At 37.5% G+C, this 20,000-nt stretch overlaps 1 protein-coding gene across 2 annotated transcripts in view; it reads right to left on the reverse strand.

Moving 5' to 3' along the window:
* vav2 (vav 2 guanine nucleotide exchange factor) overlaps nt 1-20,000 on the reverse strand; it is a 357,645-nt gene that overhangs the window by 13,570 nt on the left and 324,075 nt on the right. Inside the window, exons 12-25 of one of the 2 annotated variants that reach the window (XM_072453572.1) lie at nt 18,495-18,563; nt 18,226-18,312; nt 15,580-15,665; nt 15,358-15,490; nt 14,098-14,112; nt 12,047-12,156; nt 10,310-10,411; nt 7,677-7,765; nt 7,245-7,258; nt 7,116-7,134; nt 5,749-5,876; nt 2,393-2,464; nt 2,162-2,220; nt 33-149 (exon numbers count right to left, since the gene is read on the reverse strand). In XM_072453572.1, the coding sequence (XP_072309673.1) occupies nt 33-149; nt 2,162-2,220; nt 2,393-2,464; nt 5,749-5,876; nt 7,116-7,134; nt 7,245-7,258; nt 7,677-7,765; nt 10,310-10,411; nt 12,047-12,156; nt 14,098-14,112; nt 15,358-15,490; nt 15,580-15,665; nt 18,226-18,312; nt 18,495-18,563 (1,100 nt within the window). Of the gene's footprint in view, nt 1-32; nt 150-2,161; nt 2,233-2,392; nt 2,465-5,748; nt 5,877-7,115; nt 7,135-7,244; nt 7,259-7,676; nt 7,766-10,309; nt 10,412-12,046; nt 12,157-14,097; nt 14,113-15,357; nt 15,491-15,579; nt 15,666-18,225; nt 18,313-18,494; nt 18,564-20,000 lie in introns of both variants that reach the window. The other variant, XM_072453573.1, reaches the window with a different exon arrangement.

A 20,000-nucleotide genomic window follows, 5' to 3' on the forward strand; every position in this document is an offset into this window, starting at 1 on the left:
CTTTCTTCCATTGCGTTTGTGTTTTCCCTTACTTGATGCTAATAGCGTATCTCTCCGCCTCCGCCGTCCTCTCGCGGATCAGGTAAGTGCCGCTGCAGTGCGACTTGAGGAAGTTGTCGGCTTGCTGCCTCTCCATGTTCCCGGCGAACCTACAGCACACAAAACAAGGATCCACAAAAAGCACCTTCAGATAAAGTCCTTTTACCTAACAATAACGCGCTAATGAGGCTCCGGGCTTTCAAACGCTCGTGCGCTAATACATCTTGGCACGAAGGGTCGAAATGAGCTCCAACACAATGTGGACAAATTGGAGCTAATTAGAGAACAATGTAAAGTGAGTGCAGTTGCAGTGGCACGGAAGAGAAGGCGTGTTGTGCAATTAATAACATGGAGTGCATTCAATACACAGGTTACAGCAATTTTATAACCTTCTGCATCTTTCAGACTGGCTCTGAAAGTCATTTTTAACATCCTTTTAGCTTCTATTACAGTAGGTAACATTTGAGTATTTTCTTTTTTCACAATTTCTAATGTTCATTCTGTATCTTTGTCCATTCTTCCCATCAACAGTTTTAAAGGTGCAGTGCGTAACTTTTCTGGTGGAGTGTCTGACTGTCAAGAATGTCCCACAGTATAGCATTTAACTTATTAAGGGACTACCAGGCCAAGTCACAGGTCAGATCTGTGGAGGGAATGCATATTTTTCAAGGTATTTTGAGCATCAAAAACACTTGTAATTGAATAAATACAAGTTTATTGAAATACTGTGGAACATTCTCGGCAAAGCAACAATGTCTTCATGAGACAAGCAAAAGTTACACAGTGCACCTTTTAGTTCAATTAGAAGTTCTACTCCAGTAAGGACTAAGGCCGTGTTCACTCCTATTGGTCCAGAGGACTCGGTGCACTGGAGCTGATGACGTCATCGGCTTGGTCCACGTTTCACTTTTCTCAAAGTAATTGAACTGACTGAGGGCGCAGTCCCACGTGCGTCCTGTAGGGCGGCGGTTCTCAAACTGTCTTTCATGACCCACAAAATAACAAGCGTTGGCATTTGCCACGCCCAAACATAAAAAGTAGGCGACCCTCAAAGTGATAATCTTGTCTAATGTGTGATTTGATTTTGAGGATATAAACTTAGATAATTTACTTTGGTTGGCCAACAAATCATAATCTAGATTCATCACTGCACATCACATTCATCTATCATAGATAATCCTTTCACGACCCTCAGGTTGAGAACCACTGCTGTAGGGAGCAGTGTGTAAGAGTGTTTGATAGAAATGATAAGAAATTACAGCTACTTTTCATAAAATGAATTCCATCTGAAGTTTGGAGCAGCAGCTTTGACTGAATATAAACAATGGATTCAATTCAAATCAGCAGGTAACTTTGATTAGCACCATATAACTGCATTTCATTGTCCATTCGTCTCCAGTCTAATTTCCCTCACGTGCTGTTGTTAAGCGCTCGCGTATATTTGTTTTTTATTATATTTCCCACATAAGTCTTAAAGTGTGGGCTCTGTGTGTTCAAGGGCACTTGTTTGATGCAAACATAATAAGCGCGTTCACATCTCCACACACGAAGTGCAATTAGCAGGAAGTGGACCCGGGTTCACTTCAATCAGACGTGACTAATGAGACAGTGTGAACGCAAGTGTGTAAATGCAACCGGACACGATAATTATAAAAAACACAATAATAAAAATAAAAATAAATGAATAAAAAAATCTATCAAATAATGTGTGATAAATTATCACAATTAAATAATGTAATGTTCACAGATGCCCAAACACCATCTCAAAATTGTGACTAAACGTGTGCAAGACCAGGGCTAAACCAGGACTAGAACGGACCAAAGCATGTGTACATCAGCTTTAAACTGTGTTCAAACAGGACAAAACAAGTACAAGTGTGAATGCACCTTTGATACTTTACAATGAAGCAGAATACCATGGTATTAAGACAGGAATATAATATATAATAATATAACAAAGTATGACATCTGTAAATGGAATCATGGTTAGTATGTTTTTGATAATTATTTGGAAACAAGGCACTTAAATGCATTTATCTTGCCTTATTACTATATTTCCATCTTATTACAATGCTATTACGGCGCTAAATGCTCATACACCATAGCATTTGAAGGGACTCACCACGGATAGCCATAGTAGTCTCCTTCCCTCGACGACGGCCGACTGAGGGGCTGGAACGGCTGGCACAAATACTACAGGTTAATGACAGTAGAGAAGCGAGTAAGTAAGCATGCTTGGGAAGTAAGGGGAATAATGTCACGCCCTCTAGTGTACAAGTGTCGCATGATATACAGCGTGCACATTGTGTCCTATAGTAGTAGTGAAGCGTGCTGAATATGCAGGCTGACGTACCTTAGGGTCCAGACAGGGCTTTACACAGGAGCTGGGGAAGAATCCACTCTTCTGCGTCTGCATTAGCCTCCCCTGTAAAATATAGTGTCAATAAATGCGGCGGGATAATTAGAGCGGTACATCACATCAGGAGGAGTTTCAGGGGATGAAAAAACATAGTAGGATTAGATGAATGTGAAGATACAGTAAGTTGTGTTAAGGTGACATCACAACACTAAAGGGCCCAGAGTTTAACTTAACTGTCAGATTTGTCGATCTGCTTTATGGTCAGTAAATATCTCCGTAATTACCGGGTTTATCGGCGCCAAACTAAAGATAGCACCAAGTTCAATGTCTTCTCTGTCCGTAAAAATCAACAACAAAAACGTGAAAGTTACGGTAGTTTCGGAAAGTGGTGTCGTTGTGAAACTGACAAAAATTGGATTTTTGTCAGTTGAAAAGACTGGACAAATATCATAACAGACAATACGCAAAATGGAAAAATAACCTCAGGACTCAACTTAAAAATAGACACATTTAAAAGACAATGGATAAAATGTTGTGAAAATGTGTGTGTGTGTGTGTGTGTGTTTTCAACTTTTACTCCTTTAACTTTTTTTCCCCCCCTGTTTTGTTTGTTTTGCTTGTGTTTCTGTTTTATTCCCTCTTCTGTTGTTGTTGTTTAGTTTCCCTTGTTCTATGTTCTAATGAAAAATAAAAGAGTAAAAAAGAAAAAGAAAGGCATTTGAGCACTGAGTTTAATATGGAAAGCCAATTCAAAAACATTATGATAAAGGTCAATATTTGTGGTACAAAAGTCTCCCCTCCATTTGAATTAATAACATTACTGCTCAACAAAGAAAACTATGTTGTATTTATGCTTTGTTAAATGTCAGCGCCAAAACCTGCCAAAGCACATTCAAGCCATTTCTGAGTCTGATCTAAAGTTTTTTCCCTCCTAATATGCAGTGGTACCACTTTATAACAACAAAACATTCATAACAGACAAATATCTAATCAAGCAGATTAAGTGGCTAGGGTAATATGTTGTATTAAGGTTAATTCAAAGTGAATTTATTTCAAGCTAAAACGCCTGTCCGAGCTTATTTCAAAATTCAAAATAATAAATAACTCTGAAAATGTGTGAGAATCTGCATAAAGCAACGTAAAATTTGGCATTTATAACAAAATGTTTAATCATGTAACACATTTTTTATTATTATTAGCATTCTTAGTACAGTTTTCTTGATTTTAATATTGAATTGAATATTACTGAATTGAAGTGAAGCCATTTGAATTGCATCTCTGGTCTGGTGAAGGGGTTTGAACTCGACAAACCTGTAAAAGAAGCGCTGCCTGGACTACCACCTAATGACATCACAAGGTGGATGAATGCATTTTCAACTCAGGCAAAGAGCCAGACTAAATATGCAGGTTTCAAGGCATGATTTTTGACCGGGAAACAGCACTGAAACACGGTTAGACGCTGAGGAAGGTTGAAAAAGCATAATAACAGTGTACATAAACGTCACAAGTCCATTTGATGTAATGTGGGCCTTTCACCCGTTTCACCGGCCGGGTTATTATGACATGTCGGGATACAAAGATCTGCTTTTAGCTCCGTGATTCAGAGCTGTGTCAGAGCGACCCGGGACAGGGAGGTGGACTATTATTCACCAACACGACAACGCAACTCACTTTGAGCGTGTTCTAAGGCCAAATACACGTGGGGGGAAAGTAACAGTCATTTCACAGGTGCAACTAGCGGGTACTTTTGTCGTCATATGTCATTTAACCAGAATTTGTATTTATTGTCAATTTTTCCTTCCTGGTAGTGCATTGAGATAATGTCTAATGTGAACTCAGAACTCTGAAATTTAGCTCATTTCTTGACCATTCTGATTTGTGAATGTAATATACCAAGAATGAGAACATTTATATGATATTAAAGTTGTTGAGCTATTTAATTTCTTTTTACTTAATTTTTATTACCAAAAGGTAAATAGACAAAAAACATATATTATGTGTTTTTTGTCTATTTACCTTTTGGGCTGTAAAATGCGGTGTTAAATTATGGTTGTTAACAATTATTTTATTGATTTATTTAGCTAGATTTTAATGATTATATTGATGTAGAATGAGTCATCTATATATTTTTTATTTAATTTTATTCGACAGCTCTCCTAAAATTGAAATAAATAAAATGAATAAATTAAACACATCAGGGATGCACCAACATACAGAAAGATACACAAAATAAATAAGTTGGATCAGATTTATGTAATACAATTTCTGTAATATGATTTCCTGTCCGAAAGTGTCTCAAACACTTTATTAAAAATGCGTGTTCCACAATGTTGACTCTGATCATTATTTATTTGGCATATGCTCCACAAACTTATCATATTATTATATTTATCTTGTGACGTAAAGTCCTTTGAACAATTTAATTTTCATGTTGACGCTGACTGAGAAGACGTTGAACTTTGTGCCAGTTTTTGTTTCATGTGGACGGAGCCAGTAACTGCAGACAACCACAGACCAGTTAAACAGCAGAAGGCAAATATTCAGCAAATAATGTATTCAATAAGGTAAAACAATTGCTTATAAAATATGCATTCATCTAAAAAAGTAAGAGAAATTGAAAATGCAGTTTTAAGTCTCAAATCATTGAGTGTAATGTCAAAACGCTATATTTTCAAACTTAATTTTGACCATTTTGAACAGGCTTGATACTCAATACAGATTATGATACCACAATGATAATATAAAGCACTTTCTTTCCTTTCTTAGACAATATAATGTAATATTCAACTCAAAAATAATGTGATGTTATCAAGACCATTCTAAATCTATTCAGGAATAGTTTTCAACTTTGTCATACTTGTGGTAGTTTTTCCTGCATCAATACTTGGGAAATTTGTAACAGGATTCATCAAAAAGCATAACACTTTTTTTTGCTGCTGCTGGTGTTTTTCATTTTAATTTGCATTTATAGTGAGAAGAAAGTGAGATTAGGTTATTGTGATTTTTCCAAATTGACATCATGACCAAACAATAGTAAAATTCTATTTCATTAACGTTATCTTTAAGAACTCAAACAACTTCAAATGTCAAATAATTATAAAAACAAACCGCTCGTTACATCATGGTTTAATTTTTGGAGTGAAATAACCTAATTTAGCATCTAAAATGGTCAGAAACATTATTTTTGGGTTTTACTGTGACATCCCAACACCTGAAACTACAACCTTAACAACCAGTAAGTACTTTAACCTCCTTGATTGCAGCAATATTACGATTATTGTTATTATTGTGAAACAGCATTGAAAGTATCTAAAACAGTGCAGTGTTGATCCAGTGGAGGACGCTGTTACCTCCCACCAGGCCGTGTCGGGGTCTCCCTTCAGCAGCTCGATGTAGTCCCCCGTCTGGAAGCTCAGGTGGACTTTGCCTGGAGGAGCCGGAGCGCCGTGGTAGTTCCTCACTGCCACCATCTTTGGACCTGTGGATTTACAAAAGAAGTGGTTCAAATTAAATGAAGCAAAACCGTAACAACGAATGACGACTGTGTCTGTTAGGGCTGTAAATAATGAATCCGATAATAAATGTGGCTAGCCGACTTTATAAAGCAGTCAAAGTCATATTTGGATAATCATATGTTATCAGGTCTATAAAGACTCTAAAACACATATGAAAAGACCTTTATATAACAAAGACAGAAGCGTTATTCAATCAAAATGTTTTTTGATAAATAAACATGGGCCGGCCTCCTGCTGGTGCCAGAGTCAGGACTAAACATGGACCGGCCTCCTGCTGGTGCCAGAGTCAGGACTAAACATGGACCGGCCTCCTGCTGGTGCCAGAGTCAGGACTAAATATGGACCGGCCTCCTGCTGGTGCCAGAGTCAGGACTAAACATGGACCGGCCTCCTGCTGATGCCAGAGTCAGGACTAAACATGGACCAGCCTCCTGCTGGTGCCAGAGTCAGGACTAAACATGGACCAGCCTCCTGCTGGTGCCAGAGTCAGGACTAAACATGGACCGGCCTCCTGCTGGAGCTCAGGGGCTGGCCTCCTGCTGAATGATCCACAGTAGGGCATTAAACATATCTATCTCCATGGACACAAGCAGCTAAGTGTCACCGGGCCAAATGGCATGTCAGATCTGTGGAGAGGTGACCTTTTTTACAGGAAGAATTCATTATTTGTCAATTATTTTGAGCAATAAACCATCATAATTGAATAAATGCTAGATATATAGATTTAATGCCACACTGTGGAACATACATCTTCATGGAGACCACATGTATCTCATAAAACAATAGTATCTCATAAAATAATAGTACCTCATGAAACAATACTCCCTTAGTTTGAATATGTTTTCATAAAGAGGAGGCACATTACAGTCTATTATAGAAGTGGTAAAGTTCATTTACAGAAATAATCCACTAGATGGCAGTAAATGACCACGATGTCTCAGTGTGTAGCTGGCAACAGTTTGAGAATGCAAATCTGCTCTAAACCAGGATTAAATTAGAATTTGCTGCAGAACCAAAGAAGAGTTGAACAAGTTCTAATCCAGGTATAAAAGAGGACTAAACCAGAACTAAATCCACACTTTTCAGAGCTAAAGAAAGACTAAACCAACTCTTCTCCAGGACTAAACTAGGATGAAACCAGGACTGAACCAGGTCTCAAACCGGACTAAACCATGGTTTTATAAAGAGAGACGTGCTCTTACCTGATGCCATCCCAGGCTCCTGGAAGAGAACATAAAAAAACATCAATTTAAGATGATCAGACTCACGAAAATCCATTCACCAAATAAATAACTAAATATGCAATAAAGTTGATTGATATTTTGACTCACCAAGTCAAGAGGATCTGCAAGAAAAAGACAAAACATTAAGTCATTAAAATGTGTAAAATAATTGTATGTTATTTTATGTTATTTATTTTGTGCATTTATTTGTTTTATTTGCACAACTCTAGACTCAAACTAGTCCTGTTTAGTTGTGCACATGACTGGAAGGATTTTATCTGTACTCTTCTCTTTTAAAGTACATTTTATAAAGAATATTTATGTTTTTATCCATTTGTATGTTCATTTTAAAGCATATTTTAAAGCCCTTTTAATTATGTTGTGTAGAAACTGTGCTCTACAAGTAAACCTGCCTATTTATGTATTTACTTTTAAGTGAATTACATTTGAACAATAAGGCTCTACACTGTTACCACGGCTACAATCCTACGCTGCTATGCTAACATGTCTTGCCTGATCTGTGTCCTGCGTCGGACTTACTGATTTTACAGATGGTGATGACCTCCAGACACTCCTTGTGCGCCCCTGTCCCGCAGCGAGAGCAGTAGTAGCCCTGGTAGAAAATACCCCTGCAACAAAATACACACGCGCACTTTACTTTACAGCACGTTACAGAGTACAGGGACTATGGGGAGTTGTAAAGGTTATAGTATATAAGTGAAAAGAATGTGGCAGCGCGATTGCAGTCTCCGACATACACACTTAAAGGCAACGACACAATGACAGAATTACCTTTGGATATAAACTGTGCTACCGTTTGAACTCTGCTAGCCTAAAAGAAAGAGTTTGTTTTTCTTTGTAGCCATTTATATAAACCAGGACATTTGTAAGTTTATTTTATCTTAAAGTTGATCTAAAGAACTATTTCTTGTGGGGCTCGTCTTAACTACACTTTTAATTACCTTGATAAAGCATATACAACGACTTAATACATAAACTATGAGAAACAAATGTACTTAATTAATATCCTAACACCAAATCTTTCATTTAATCGTTATTAAGAATGAACAATTAACAATTAGTTCCCAATAAATTAAGTATTTGTTCATTAAAGTGTAGTTATTGTGAAGTGTTATCGACTGTTCCATGCATTATAAATATATATATATATATATATATATATATATATATATATATATATATATATATATATATATATATATATATATATATGGAGGCAAAACGATTACGCCACCGGGCCAAGTTACGGATCAGATCTGTGGGGAGGCGACCCTGCTCATTAAAAATAGTATGTGTTTTTTTAGATGTATGTTGCTGAAGCTATGTTAAATGTCAGACTGCGGAACATTCCAGGCAAAGCAATACCCAACGAAGTGAAAATACCCTGGATATTGTAACTGCTCGTGAACACAATAACTCTCTGACACACAAATTCATTTCAATATTGTGATTACTAAAAACATAAAATCTGTAAAGGCAGTAAAGCGCAGGGAGGCATTTGTTGGTGCAGTGAACACGCGGGCTCCAGCCATGTTCAATCGTAAGTGGCATAAATCTGCAGGATCCGCTGGGGCCGCGCTGTAATTAGGATCTAACTGGAGAGAAGAGCCCTGGTTCTTGGGACGGGAGAATTTAGGTCAGAGCAGTGTAGAAATGTGCCGACGGGAACTAAACTGTGACAAAGTTAGTGATATACTAATAATGTATATGTGGATTTCTGAGTAGCACAACATCTAAACCAGGTCTACAGTATGTCAGGGTTAATTTAGAGATAACATGGTTTAGAATGAGATTAAAGGAGGTCGAGCCAAATCTAAAATGAGTCTGAACCAAGTCTAAAAATGAGACAAAACCAGGTCTGAAATGAAGCTAAACCAGGTCTAAAATTAGTCTGAACCAGGTCTAAAAATGAGACTAAACCAGGTCTGAAATGAAGCTAAACCAGGTCTAAAATGAGACTGAACCAGGTCTAAAAATGAGACTAAACCAGGTCTGAAATGAAGCTAAACCAGGTCTAAAATGAGACAGAACCAGGTCTAAAATGAGACTAAACCAAGGCTAAAATGAGGCTAAACCAGGTCTAAAATGAGACTGAACGAGGTCTAAAATTAGACTGAACCAGGTCCAAAATGTGACTAAACCAAGGCTAAAATGAGACTAAACCAGGTCTGAAATGAAGCTAAACCAGGGCTAAAATGAGACCAAACCAGGTCTAAAATGAGACTGAACCATGGCTAAAATGAGGCTAAACCAGGTCTAAAATGAGACTGAACCAGGTCTAAAACTAAACTGAACTAAGTCTAAAATAAGACTAAACCAGGTCCAAAATGAGACTAAACCAAGTCTAAAATGAGACTGAACCAGGTCTAAAACTAAACTGAACTAAGTCTAAAATAAGACTAAACCAGGTCCAAAATGAGACTAAACCAGGTCTAAAATGAGACTGAACCAGGTCTAAAATTTGATTAAACCAGGTCTAAAATGAGATTAAACTAGGTCTAACAAGAGGCTAAACCAGGTGTAAAATTAGATTAAACCCGGTCTAAAAGGTATTTCTAAATATCGATAAACCTAAAGCAGGACTAAACAATAATAGATTTGTCGTCTTAAACAAACAAAGGTAAAATAATTTCCTCACAATTGTTTCAAAAAGTGGCGTAATTATTTAAGCCCAATGGTTGAAAATACTTAATAATAATAATAATAATAATAATAAGCCATGTGGATAATATGACACGTTTGTGGAGCCAAACTACAAACCATGATCATGTTCAAAGTGTTTGTATTTCATTTTCTCTCAAAACAGTCTCAGTTATAGGCACATATTGCTTATAATTTTAGCAAATTATAAATAATATGTTGGTGTAATGGTTTTTAAATTGTGTCCACTTCTCGACCAATTATATTTTCAGTCAAACGAGTAAAAAACAAAAAAATAAATAATAATAATCACAAATGTGCTTCAAAAACATAACACAATCAATCGCATGTCAAGTTAACATTAGATGGATTTCACTCCCTTGGACAGTGTGTGGTGTGTAATTGCCAATCAGAACATCTACCCCATGTTACATTTAATCCAATAACACCATCGTAAATGCAATTTCAGTTTTAATTCCCCGGTGCAGTCCATCAGCCGGCGCGTTTGGTACCTGAGCAGCATCTTGCAGGCTCGACAGTTGGTGTTCTTGTCGAACGTGTGCATCTGAAAGTTGTGCTGGTTTGCCGTGGATCTCTCCGGCTTGATATTCGACCTGGAGAACGCAATCAAATTATAATGAGAGAAATCTAATGGCAAATAAAATATTAACGACTGTGATTTGTAACGTGAAACCATAATGGAATAGCTGCAGTTGGAGGCAGCGTTTAATCTCTCCCTGTGACACTACTGCTCTTCTGTTCTTGTCCGCTTGGGTTGACACGCATTGGATCATGGTTTTTTATGTGGAACAATCTTTTAAAGGTGCTTAATATTCAACTTTTCTGAGTCTGATATCTATCTATTTTAGTACTACAAGATGTGACAAAACAAATACTGAACGGTCGGTTATTTTGTGTAAAAAGAATGTTTCAATATTCTTTTCCTGAACATACAGAACAACATTTCTGAACAACAAACAGAAAACATAATGTGTCATTTACCAAAATGTTGCATTATTTAACTTTTACAATTCTAAGGTTCAATAGTGACATAGTTAAATATATAGTTTCGGCTGATGGCTTTCAATCTGATCTTTCTTATCTTAACAAAGGTGTTCCTCAAGGGTCCGTCCTTGGACCACTTCAATTTACAATACATATAAAATAAATTGGACATAAACTAAAACATAGTAGCGACAAGTAACCTACTACAATTACTTGGGCATCTGGCTTGATGATAAACTCTCTCAACAAACGCATACAAGATCTGACAAATCATCTTAAAACCAGATTGGCATTCCTCTTAATTGTAGAAAACTGTTAATCCAGTCTACATTTCTCTTAGTTCTAGATTATGGTGATATTATATATATGCATTCTACAGCAACAGTGTTAAAACCTCTGAGTTCAGAGGTTTTAACACTGTTGCTGTAGAACTCAGTTTGTCATTCAGCTTTAAGGTTTATTACAGGAGAAGGAGACAGAACTCACCAAAGTCAATTATATTCTAAAGTAGAATTGCACTCATTGGATGCAAGAAGAGAACAGCGCTGCTTTTTGTTTATTTATAAAGCGCTCACTGGGATTTAGCTTGATTATTCATCTAGTTTAATGAACATCAGATCAGGTATTCGATCTCAGGACGTTTTAATTTTAGTATCTCAGTCAATACGGAGCTAGGGAAAAAGGTGTTCAGGAACTTTACTCCCGGGTCCCGACCTATGAAATGAAACCTAATGAGTTTTATAATTAAATCATTGTTTTTTAATTCATTCAAAGACTTTAAAAGACTATCGTCAGTGTCAGTGCATTTTATTCCATATTGTGTGTCTCTACAAATGTATTTGATCGATAATTGTATTGACATTCTATCTGTATATCCTGTTTGTTTGTATAATGTTTGTGTATATGTTTTTATGTGTTAACAGGGCGCTTTTATAAGTAAGAGCTTGTTCTCTGTATTAATAAAGGTTACACACGTATTGTTATTGCAGTGCCACAAATAGCCAGCAGAGGCATTTTTGCACAACATCCAAATGTTTTTCCATGTTTTCATGTACAGCGTTTGTGGCCAGGACAGTTTTTTCCCTTAAGACTGGACACAACAGAGCACTGCTGATAGTTAACCCAGATACACTATATATATGTGACTTTATTTCTTCGTTGACCCAGAAGTAATAGAAACATGAGATGATGACCGCTCTGAGCTACAACGCCGTATTCCATTTATAAAAGGTACATTTACTCACATGGCCATCTCAAACTGCTCCATCCACTTCCTCTTTGTGTCCTCGGTTTTGCAGAAGAACTGAAAGCCCTGTTTGCCCTGGAGGTGGATCAGGTAGAATCCATACGACCACTGGACAAGAATAAATTGTTAGAAAACACACCATAGTTTATGTATATTTAGGACAAATACCGGTACTCCATATTTTATAAAGGCTTACTCTCCACTATAAGTAACATTGACTAAAATTGTAGTCATAAAAAAACACTGCTGGTCAGATTAATTTGTAAATCTAATGTATTTACACTTCACAACTAAAATTGTCTTCCATGGACAGAAGTTTTTTGCAAAACTTTTATGGATTGCACACATTTTAGGCTGTGAAAACATAAATACAAGTTACTTGGACTGGTAATACAACTAATTTGAAATTGTAAAGCATTAGATTCTGATTATAGTTATTACTTACTTTGTAACCAACACTGAACAAAAAAAAAACAAACCAATAATACTTTGTTGTGTTAACTTTGTGCACAAATGTATAGGAGAATTTAAAATGTTGGTTGTTACTTGCATATTTGATCTATACCACATATTTAATACTGCGCGGCGCGCAGGAGCGTGCAACAGTAGATTTAGCGTGTTTTAGACAGACATAACTGACGCTTAAGTGTGCACCCTCCCCCACCCACCCAGTCACGGCAAAATGCGCTGAAGAAAATGTGGTAAACGGGTTTAAAATGTGTATTTGCGATATAAAGCCGCGCAGCAGACAGAGAGACGGGCGCGCACTCTCCCCGGGACGGCGCGCAGGGACAGAGCAGCTCGGAGCAGCCTCGTCAGACTTCCGCGGGAGTTTGGCGAGAAATTGCTTCACGCGCTCTTGTCTTTTGACTTAATACCGCTTTTTACATTTAATTTAATGCTATTTTGCTTTGTCGGCGGTACTTTATGAAAAAAAAAATGATAATAAATTATTTTATTTATATTGTATAAATCAATCATCTAAGTGGGGCGGATCCGTAAACCAAGTAATAAAATAACTAAGGCTTAAGTCTGTTTTCCCCTCACTTCTGCTGATGAAGCTTGGCTATAGTGACGGTGCCTTTTAGTGACCTCTACAGGCCGCTGAGCAGTACTGCAGGAAGCTCGGTTCTTCTTCTCCCGCCCCTATTCATTTTGTGGCCGTGTTCATAGACCTGTCTACGTTCCGCTCTCTAATGTGAGATTTTAGAACCAGACAGCAGCTTAGAGCCAACTCTTTGTTTCTAGCTAAGGCCCTGTTCACGTTTCCAACGGTTAGACATTAGTTAGAAAGACAGACAGTATTTTGATAACATAGAGCATTAATTTATGTAATGAAGTGATCTGTGAAGTTAGCTTATTTACTACATTGAGCAGTTTTTACAGGTTGCATGTTTTTTCACTTTAGTGTGCAAACGTTATCCACTAAATATTGATGAATACCCCAAGCCTGCTTTTGCCCATCTATAAAATTCACTGTACGCCACAGGGATCCAAGTTTCAAGATCATCAAGATCAGAGTTACTTTTTCAGTTTATAATTTGTAACCATGTCTAGATACTCAGGACTTTGACCATTTGACAAGAAGCAGGAGTTTAAAGACTAAAGTTTAAAATGTAGTCTTATGTGTTCAGATATTTTAATTTTGATTAGAACTCAAGCAGCAGCATTTTGTGAAAGCGTATTATTTTTTTTCTAAATTAGACATTAAACACATGAAAACTTAGTTTAGTCTGAATTTCTTTTTAAACAAATACTTTTTTTTTTCCACCATGAGGACGTCTAATAGAGGTGTGTTTTGTGCCTTTTGATCTAACCACTCATCTTGGGGTTTCTTTGCTGAATCATCTCACCAAAAATGTAAACGTTCACTTTTAGACACCAACACATAGATCACATGCAATTACAATACCAACAGCGACACCAAAGACCTCATTCGTAAACCGTAACAGCATTCACACGCACACAAAGAAGAAGCCGACAACTCAGCCAAAACCCAACACGTCACTATGAGAAGATGGTCAAAATAAGGAGTTGACTGGAGCTTACCATTTTTCCACTCGACTGGTTTGGCATGCAAAAAGGAAGACACCAGAAGACAGCCGGTTACACATGCAACGTGGCCAGAGACATGCAGTTTTAAAACACAGAGTCTCAGCCCCAAAGGCCTTCAGTACAGTTACATGGACGACCACAATTCACTTTTATATTTTGTAACATGTTTGTTAAGCACAGAAGCATATTGTTAGCCTCGTATCACAATTATAGATTTGCTGTTTTTTTGTGGGGAAAGGAATTGTATTTTATTGTTTGTATTTTTCATTTGTTTTCAGTCTGGTGCCCTCCCTGAGCCACATGGAGCTCAACTGTCAAAATGTCACATATATTGTTCAAATGTAAAGTGTTTTAGGGCATGACAGAGACAATGTGGTAACTAAAGTCCATAACATAGTTGGTTTCAGTCCAAAAACACATTATTAATAACTCAACATTTGGCAACATGTTTTAATAATTAATGACCCTTTATGAAGAAGAGATTTGACACTTTGAATATTATTATTTATTTATCTCTCTATATATATTTCCCCCCTGAAAAGTCAATGGGAAAACTGAACTGTCTTGAAGTGTGTTGCTTAGACACGATGACAGACTTCTGCTTGAGCAGGAATCGAACCAGGTATCCTTCAGTTCATAGGTGATGAATAATTGAAACCATATTTACTTCTAATAACTAAAACTATATATAAAGTAAAATATAAAAAAATAAATAAAATAAAATATAGAGAATGGAGCTCAACAGTCCCATCTCCTCTCGTGTTTTGGAATTAAAAAAGACGGAAAAAAACACCAAACAAAAACAGATAAATATGCTTTTTTTTTAAATATATATATATATATATATCCTGAACTGTGAAAACAATTGTGTCATGGATATTAGTTGCCCTTGTGCCCTTAAACACTTGAAATCCTTGGGGGTAAATGAATGGGAAATCAAGGCATGTGGGACTGTTGAGCTCCATTTACGTTCAAAATAAGATGTACAATACAAGTACAGTACAATAATATTGCATTGACTATAGAATGTAACTCTCCTTTTATCAAGTTATACATGAAAGCAAACTGTAATTTAGGAATGTAATACGACTTGTAACTCAGAACAAAGCAATTCATTAGAGCAATTTAAAGAATAAAGGTCCAAATCGGTTTGGCCTTTTTTACGAGACCAACAATACACCACATACTCACAGTTTTACAAAGTATTCCGGTCGGCGCACGTATTATAGAAGAATGAACCTTGTTTTTCCCTACCTTCTTCATGTCTCGATTGTTCATAGGATCGTCGGACATTTTGTAAGACTGCAGCTCGATGATTTCTTTGAGCTCGTAGCTGTAGCCTTTGCGTTTGCACACGATGACCACTTTATCAAACAGGAAAATATACCTAGGAAGACAAAAACAATCAAATCTTGTACTAAACATGACTGCTAGAATATGACTTTAATCGCATAAAGTGCAAATGGTGCAACTGACCGGTCCTGCTTGGTCCGGTTGACGATGGAACACACTTTGAGCTCTCCGTCGATCTTTGGTCGGCCATACTCCTCCAGTTTCACTTGCTGCTTAGGACGAACACAGAAATAAATACTTTGAATCATTAAAAAGGCTATCAACTGACCTAAAGGAATGACCTAGTTCTATTTTCCTAGTTCAATTTGGCTGCTTGCCTAAACTTTGTTGCGATTAGCTTACTTGGCTTCAAGAAAAATTACAGCCAAGAAGCAAACCAATTTCTTCTTGTGCTCAACTCACTGTTGCACCAACTCTGATGTGATATTGATCCAACATTATCCAACAACTACCGCCTCACACCGGCAGAAAGGGTTCTCTGTTACTGGCCACATCTCTTTATAGCGGCGTTTCATTGTAGCCAACTTTCATTGACAGTGTTTTTATTCTTGAAAAATGGCTAAGCAACATTTTTGAACGTTACGGGTGTGGCCCAGAGTCAACGGATCTCAAAGAATCTCAATCAAAATTCAATTCAAAATAGAAGTTTACACATCTCAAAAAGAACCTGCAACTGCCTTGACTTGTAAAGGAAAAGACACACACGTCCTATTAGTCATTTATTTGATTGCTTTCCTGTTTTGAAGGAAGCTTTGAATTGAAGCCGTGCAAATCTTACTTTATCAGTAGAAAACAATGAGAAAGTTATATGACAAGCATCCACTGTACCAGAATACATAATTATTTTGGGAAAAAACGTGACAACAAACCCCGGTCTCCCTTGAGCATGAGATTATTAAGACTACAACTCTGAGCAGGCTAATGATGTCATTGGTTTTAACATGTTTAAAAGTTACTAAAAGTCCAACAGTTTGATTACAATGAGAGCGTTATACGACAGGCTACTTCTCCATTGTACCATAATACATCGTTATTTGGCATTCCAAGTGAGACGAAGCCTACGACACGGCTATACCAACGTCCGAACCACCATTTTGTACAAATCCCAGCGCAGACTACTCTACTCTTCCACGTCTTACCACGACAACATCCTGCACATACTTTCGCGCGCACGTTCATTCTTGTATCTAATTATCAGAGCATCTCGTGGCATGTGCTCCTTCCACTCCGTCCTAAACATAGCCAAATATCTGACACCATTGTCGTCCCTGTGCCTTCTAATAGGCTGTGTTACAGTGACAGAGGTGGTCTAATGGCTGTTTGTGCTGATGGAATGCGGAGAATACAGATGAGTACGTTTGGCAGCTGACAGACCCCAGAACTAATGAAGGAAGGACGCAGGGAGAGAAATAAAGAGCCAGGACTTTACCATGTGGTGCACGTCCGGAGGAGCAGCGAGGTGTCATGCGTCCAATGACTCCTCCATTACTCACCATGAGATGCCTGGCAGGGCTTTGTCTTCAATAACCCACAATTTTTTACTCCTTTCTTTTTTATTCTGGCAGATAATAAGTCTTTCCCAGCGCTATCGGTCACATTTATGGGTTTGCCGTGCAGAGGTGCGGTTTAGTGTGAGCGCGTGATTAATTCTGTGAGTGTCTTTCAGTGACAAAACAGGCAAAGTTAGCATTGCATACCGCGTTCTCAGATCAGGTTCTGAGCATTTGAGGTCGCATGTGCGCCGACTTTCAATTGAATCCCAGTAGAATATCTTGCTTCTGAACACAATTATAAGCACTCAGATTTGTGAACGCCGCAGTGTTTAGATTATCTCTGCACACAGACTGGTGTTGTTTGTTTAGTCATTATCTATATTCCAGATGCATTCAAGTCCACTCATTTGAGAAGGATTTGTGGTGCTTGGAGAAATGAACTAAATGTAATTGGTTCTATTAATATGTAATTAGTCAAATATATGTAAGAAACGTTAGCTTATGCCTTTCCTGCTTGTCAAAGCCTGGTCCCGTCAGATCTAGGAAGCTAAGCAAGACCAGGCCTGGTTAGTAATTGAGCAGGTTGTTAAACTTTAATAGCGCTATAAGACAAGTTTTACCACCAAACAAACGACTGCTGCCACTAGTTTTGCCCAAATATTACACTGAAGTTGAAAAGAACGAACGCTAAAGTCTCACAACGCTTAAATGTTTCTCCTCTAATGAAGATTAGATTAGTTACAGTTGGCACATGTTTTGCTTCTTCAAGACTTGTGCGGCCTTGTGCTCTGGAGGATTTGCGGCAAATAACCGACCTGATGAATCAAGTGGATTATTTTGTCTTCGTTCATCACCTGTGTCCGCTCCGGTGTTGTGTTGTTTAGTTCACGTGAGTTTTAAAGTTAGTTTAATTTGTTTATGCATCTAAAAGCGTTTCCATCTTTCAAAATTGGCTTTAACATTTAGCGCTTGAAACAAAATCCACCTCCTCAAGCAAGCGTATACACTTTTATGCAAATTAAGGGTTCTAAATGCAATATTTAGTGTTTCCAGCTCCCATTACTTATGCGATACAGCAAAAGGTGCATTCAAAATAAGTTGATGGAAACGCAGCTCGTGATAATCCTTCAGGAGCAGTGTGTGCTTGTACCTTGCTGGTGGATTAGCCTCAGTGAAATCAGTTTGACTTTTCCTTACAAGTTAGATGGATATTTTTAGTGCAATTTACAAACACACTGTATTTTTTCGCGAACTGAACTTGAGATCTTCCCATTACCAGGTTCTCTATGGAGCTCTGGAACTCGCTGATCTTCTTGAGCGTCTCGTTGTCCCGTTTGACTTCGTTGATGTACATAGCCAGGTCCTAAAGGAGACAGACAGCCTTTCAGACTTTAGACATAAATCATTTTGACATGTGTCTCCTCACGCTACATTAACCACACAAACGTCGCCCTATGAAGGCATTTGGAGTGTTTTGGACCAAGGGCGATGGAGAGTTATTATATACAGGAGGCTGTAAGTACAGAAGATGTGAGGAAGACGAACCTGCATGGCCTCCAGTGCTTCTTTCAGCTGCAGTCGCTCCGGTTGATCCGTGGAGTGACTCAGAAGTGCCTGAGGAGAAAGAATAGTTTAAAGTCATTACACTAAAGACATTAAATGGGGTAGAAAATAATGTAAAGCAGGAAAATAAATACACACATGTAACATTTACCCAACAGTGGGGCTTAAAGGCAGGACACAGCAGGTGAATAGGAACAAATCTTCCATTCAAAAGTGTAATTTTGAAATTGCGTCAGTCGTTTATTTACATGAATGTTACGACAAAATGTATCACAAATTTTCTTTTTTTTTTAAATGAAAAATGTATGGAAATATTGCCAAAATTGCACATTAAGTACAAATACATTTCAAATTGATTAAAGTAAATTATTGATTAAATTAAAAAGTGAAACATCTGTAGGTGCAGCTTGGACCATTTAGTTGTTTCCAGGAGAGAGCAAAATGAAAACGTTTCCAGTCGTGTCTCACCTTAAGCTGGTGGCACCAGAACAATTTATAGGTAAGATGGAAAACATTTCTTGATTTTTTTATTTGGCTTTTGAAAATAACTTTGAAAAGCCTTGCTTCATTTTATTTGTTATTTTCAATATTTCCCACCAACTCGGCACATTCACACTTTTTACAACTAAAAAGGCCTGGATTAGTATCCTGCCCTCTGCTGGCAACAGTGCGAATAAAAAATATTGATCCTAGGGGTAGACAAACTTTAAAAACGTACAGCAGCATATTTTGCCCGTTATGACTGCAGAATCAATTTAATGTGATGCCAATACTGTAGTTATTGTAGTACTTTGAATAACTAACTGACATCCTATTACATGTTTTAGTATATATATATATATACACAAAAGAGGGGGAAAAAACATTAGCAGTTTTGTGTTGTCAAGACAGCGTTTTTAAAACAAATGTCATCATATTGGACATATTTATACATATTTAATCATTTGGAATTTCCATGAATAAAAACAACGCATTTCACATAATGTGATTAGCATCGAGTCAGCACAGATCTGGCTTATTGCGTGACGTCTTTGGGATAAACATAAGCATGAGAACATAGAGTCAGTTTGCATACATTACTCAGGCTTTCATGCTGATTGTGGATGTGTTGCTGATGTGGCTAAGAATACGCTGCGACACATCAGCATAAACTCACATTACAGGCCACAATGAGCTGGAGATTTTATTATTCCTGGAGAGGTTTGGAATGTAAACACTGCAATGAGCCAGTATGTCAGTATATAGGAGCTCTCGCATGAAATATACCATGTTTTATTCTACATTGATGGTTCTACCTGCCAGGGTCGAAGCTCCAACGTTTTACCTTTAAACTTCTTAAGTTGGTTATTAAAACTGAGTATATCCTTTAGAGTATGAATTGCTGGACTCTTAGTGACGCTCTGCACCAAGGAAAATCAGATTTCAAATAAACATAAAGAGGCGTAAAGCTGCTGTGTGTATGGACTGACAGACCGGAGACTGAGCATT

This window comes from Eucyclogobius newberryi, unplaced genomic scaffold (assembly GCF_026437365.1).
Source record: "Eucyclogobius newberryi isolate DKJ021-1_F unplaced genomic scaffold, fEucNew1.0.hap1 SCAF_2, whole genome shotgun sequence".
NCBI lineage: Eukaryota > Metazoa > Chordata > Actinopteri > Gobiiformes > Gobiidae > Eucyclogobius > Eucyclogobius newberryi.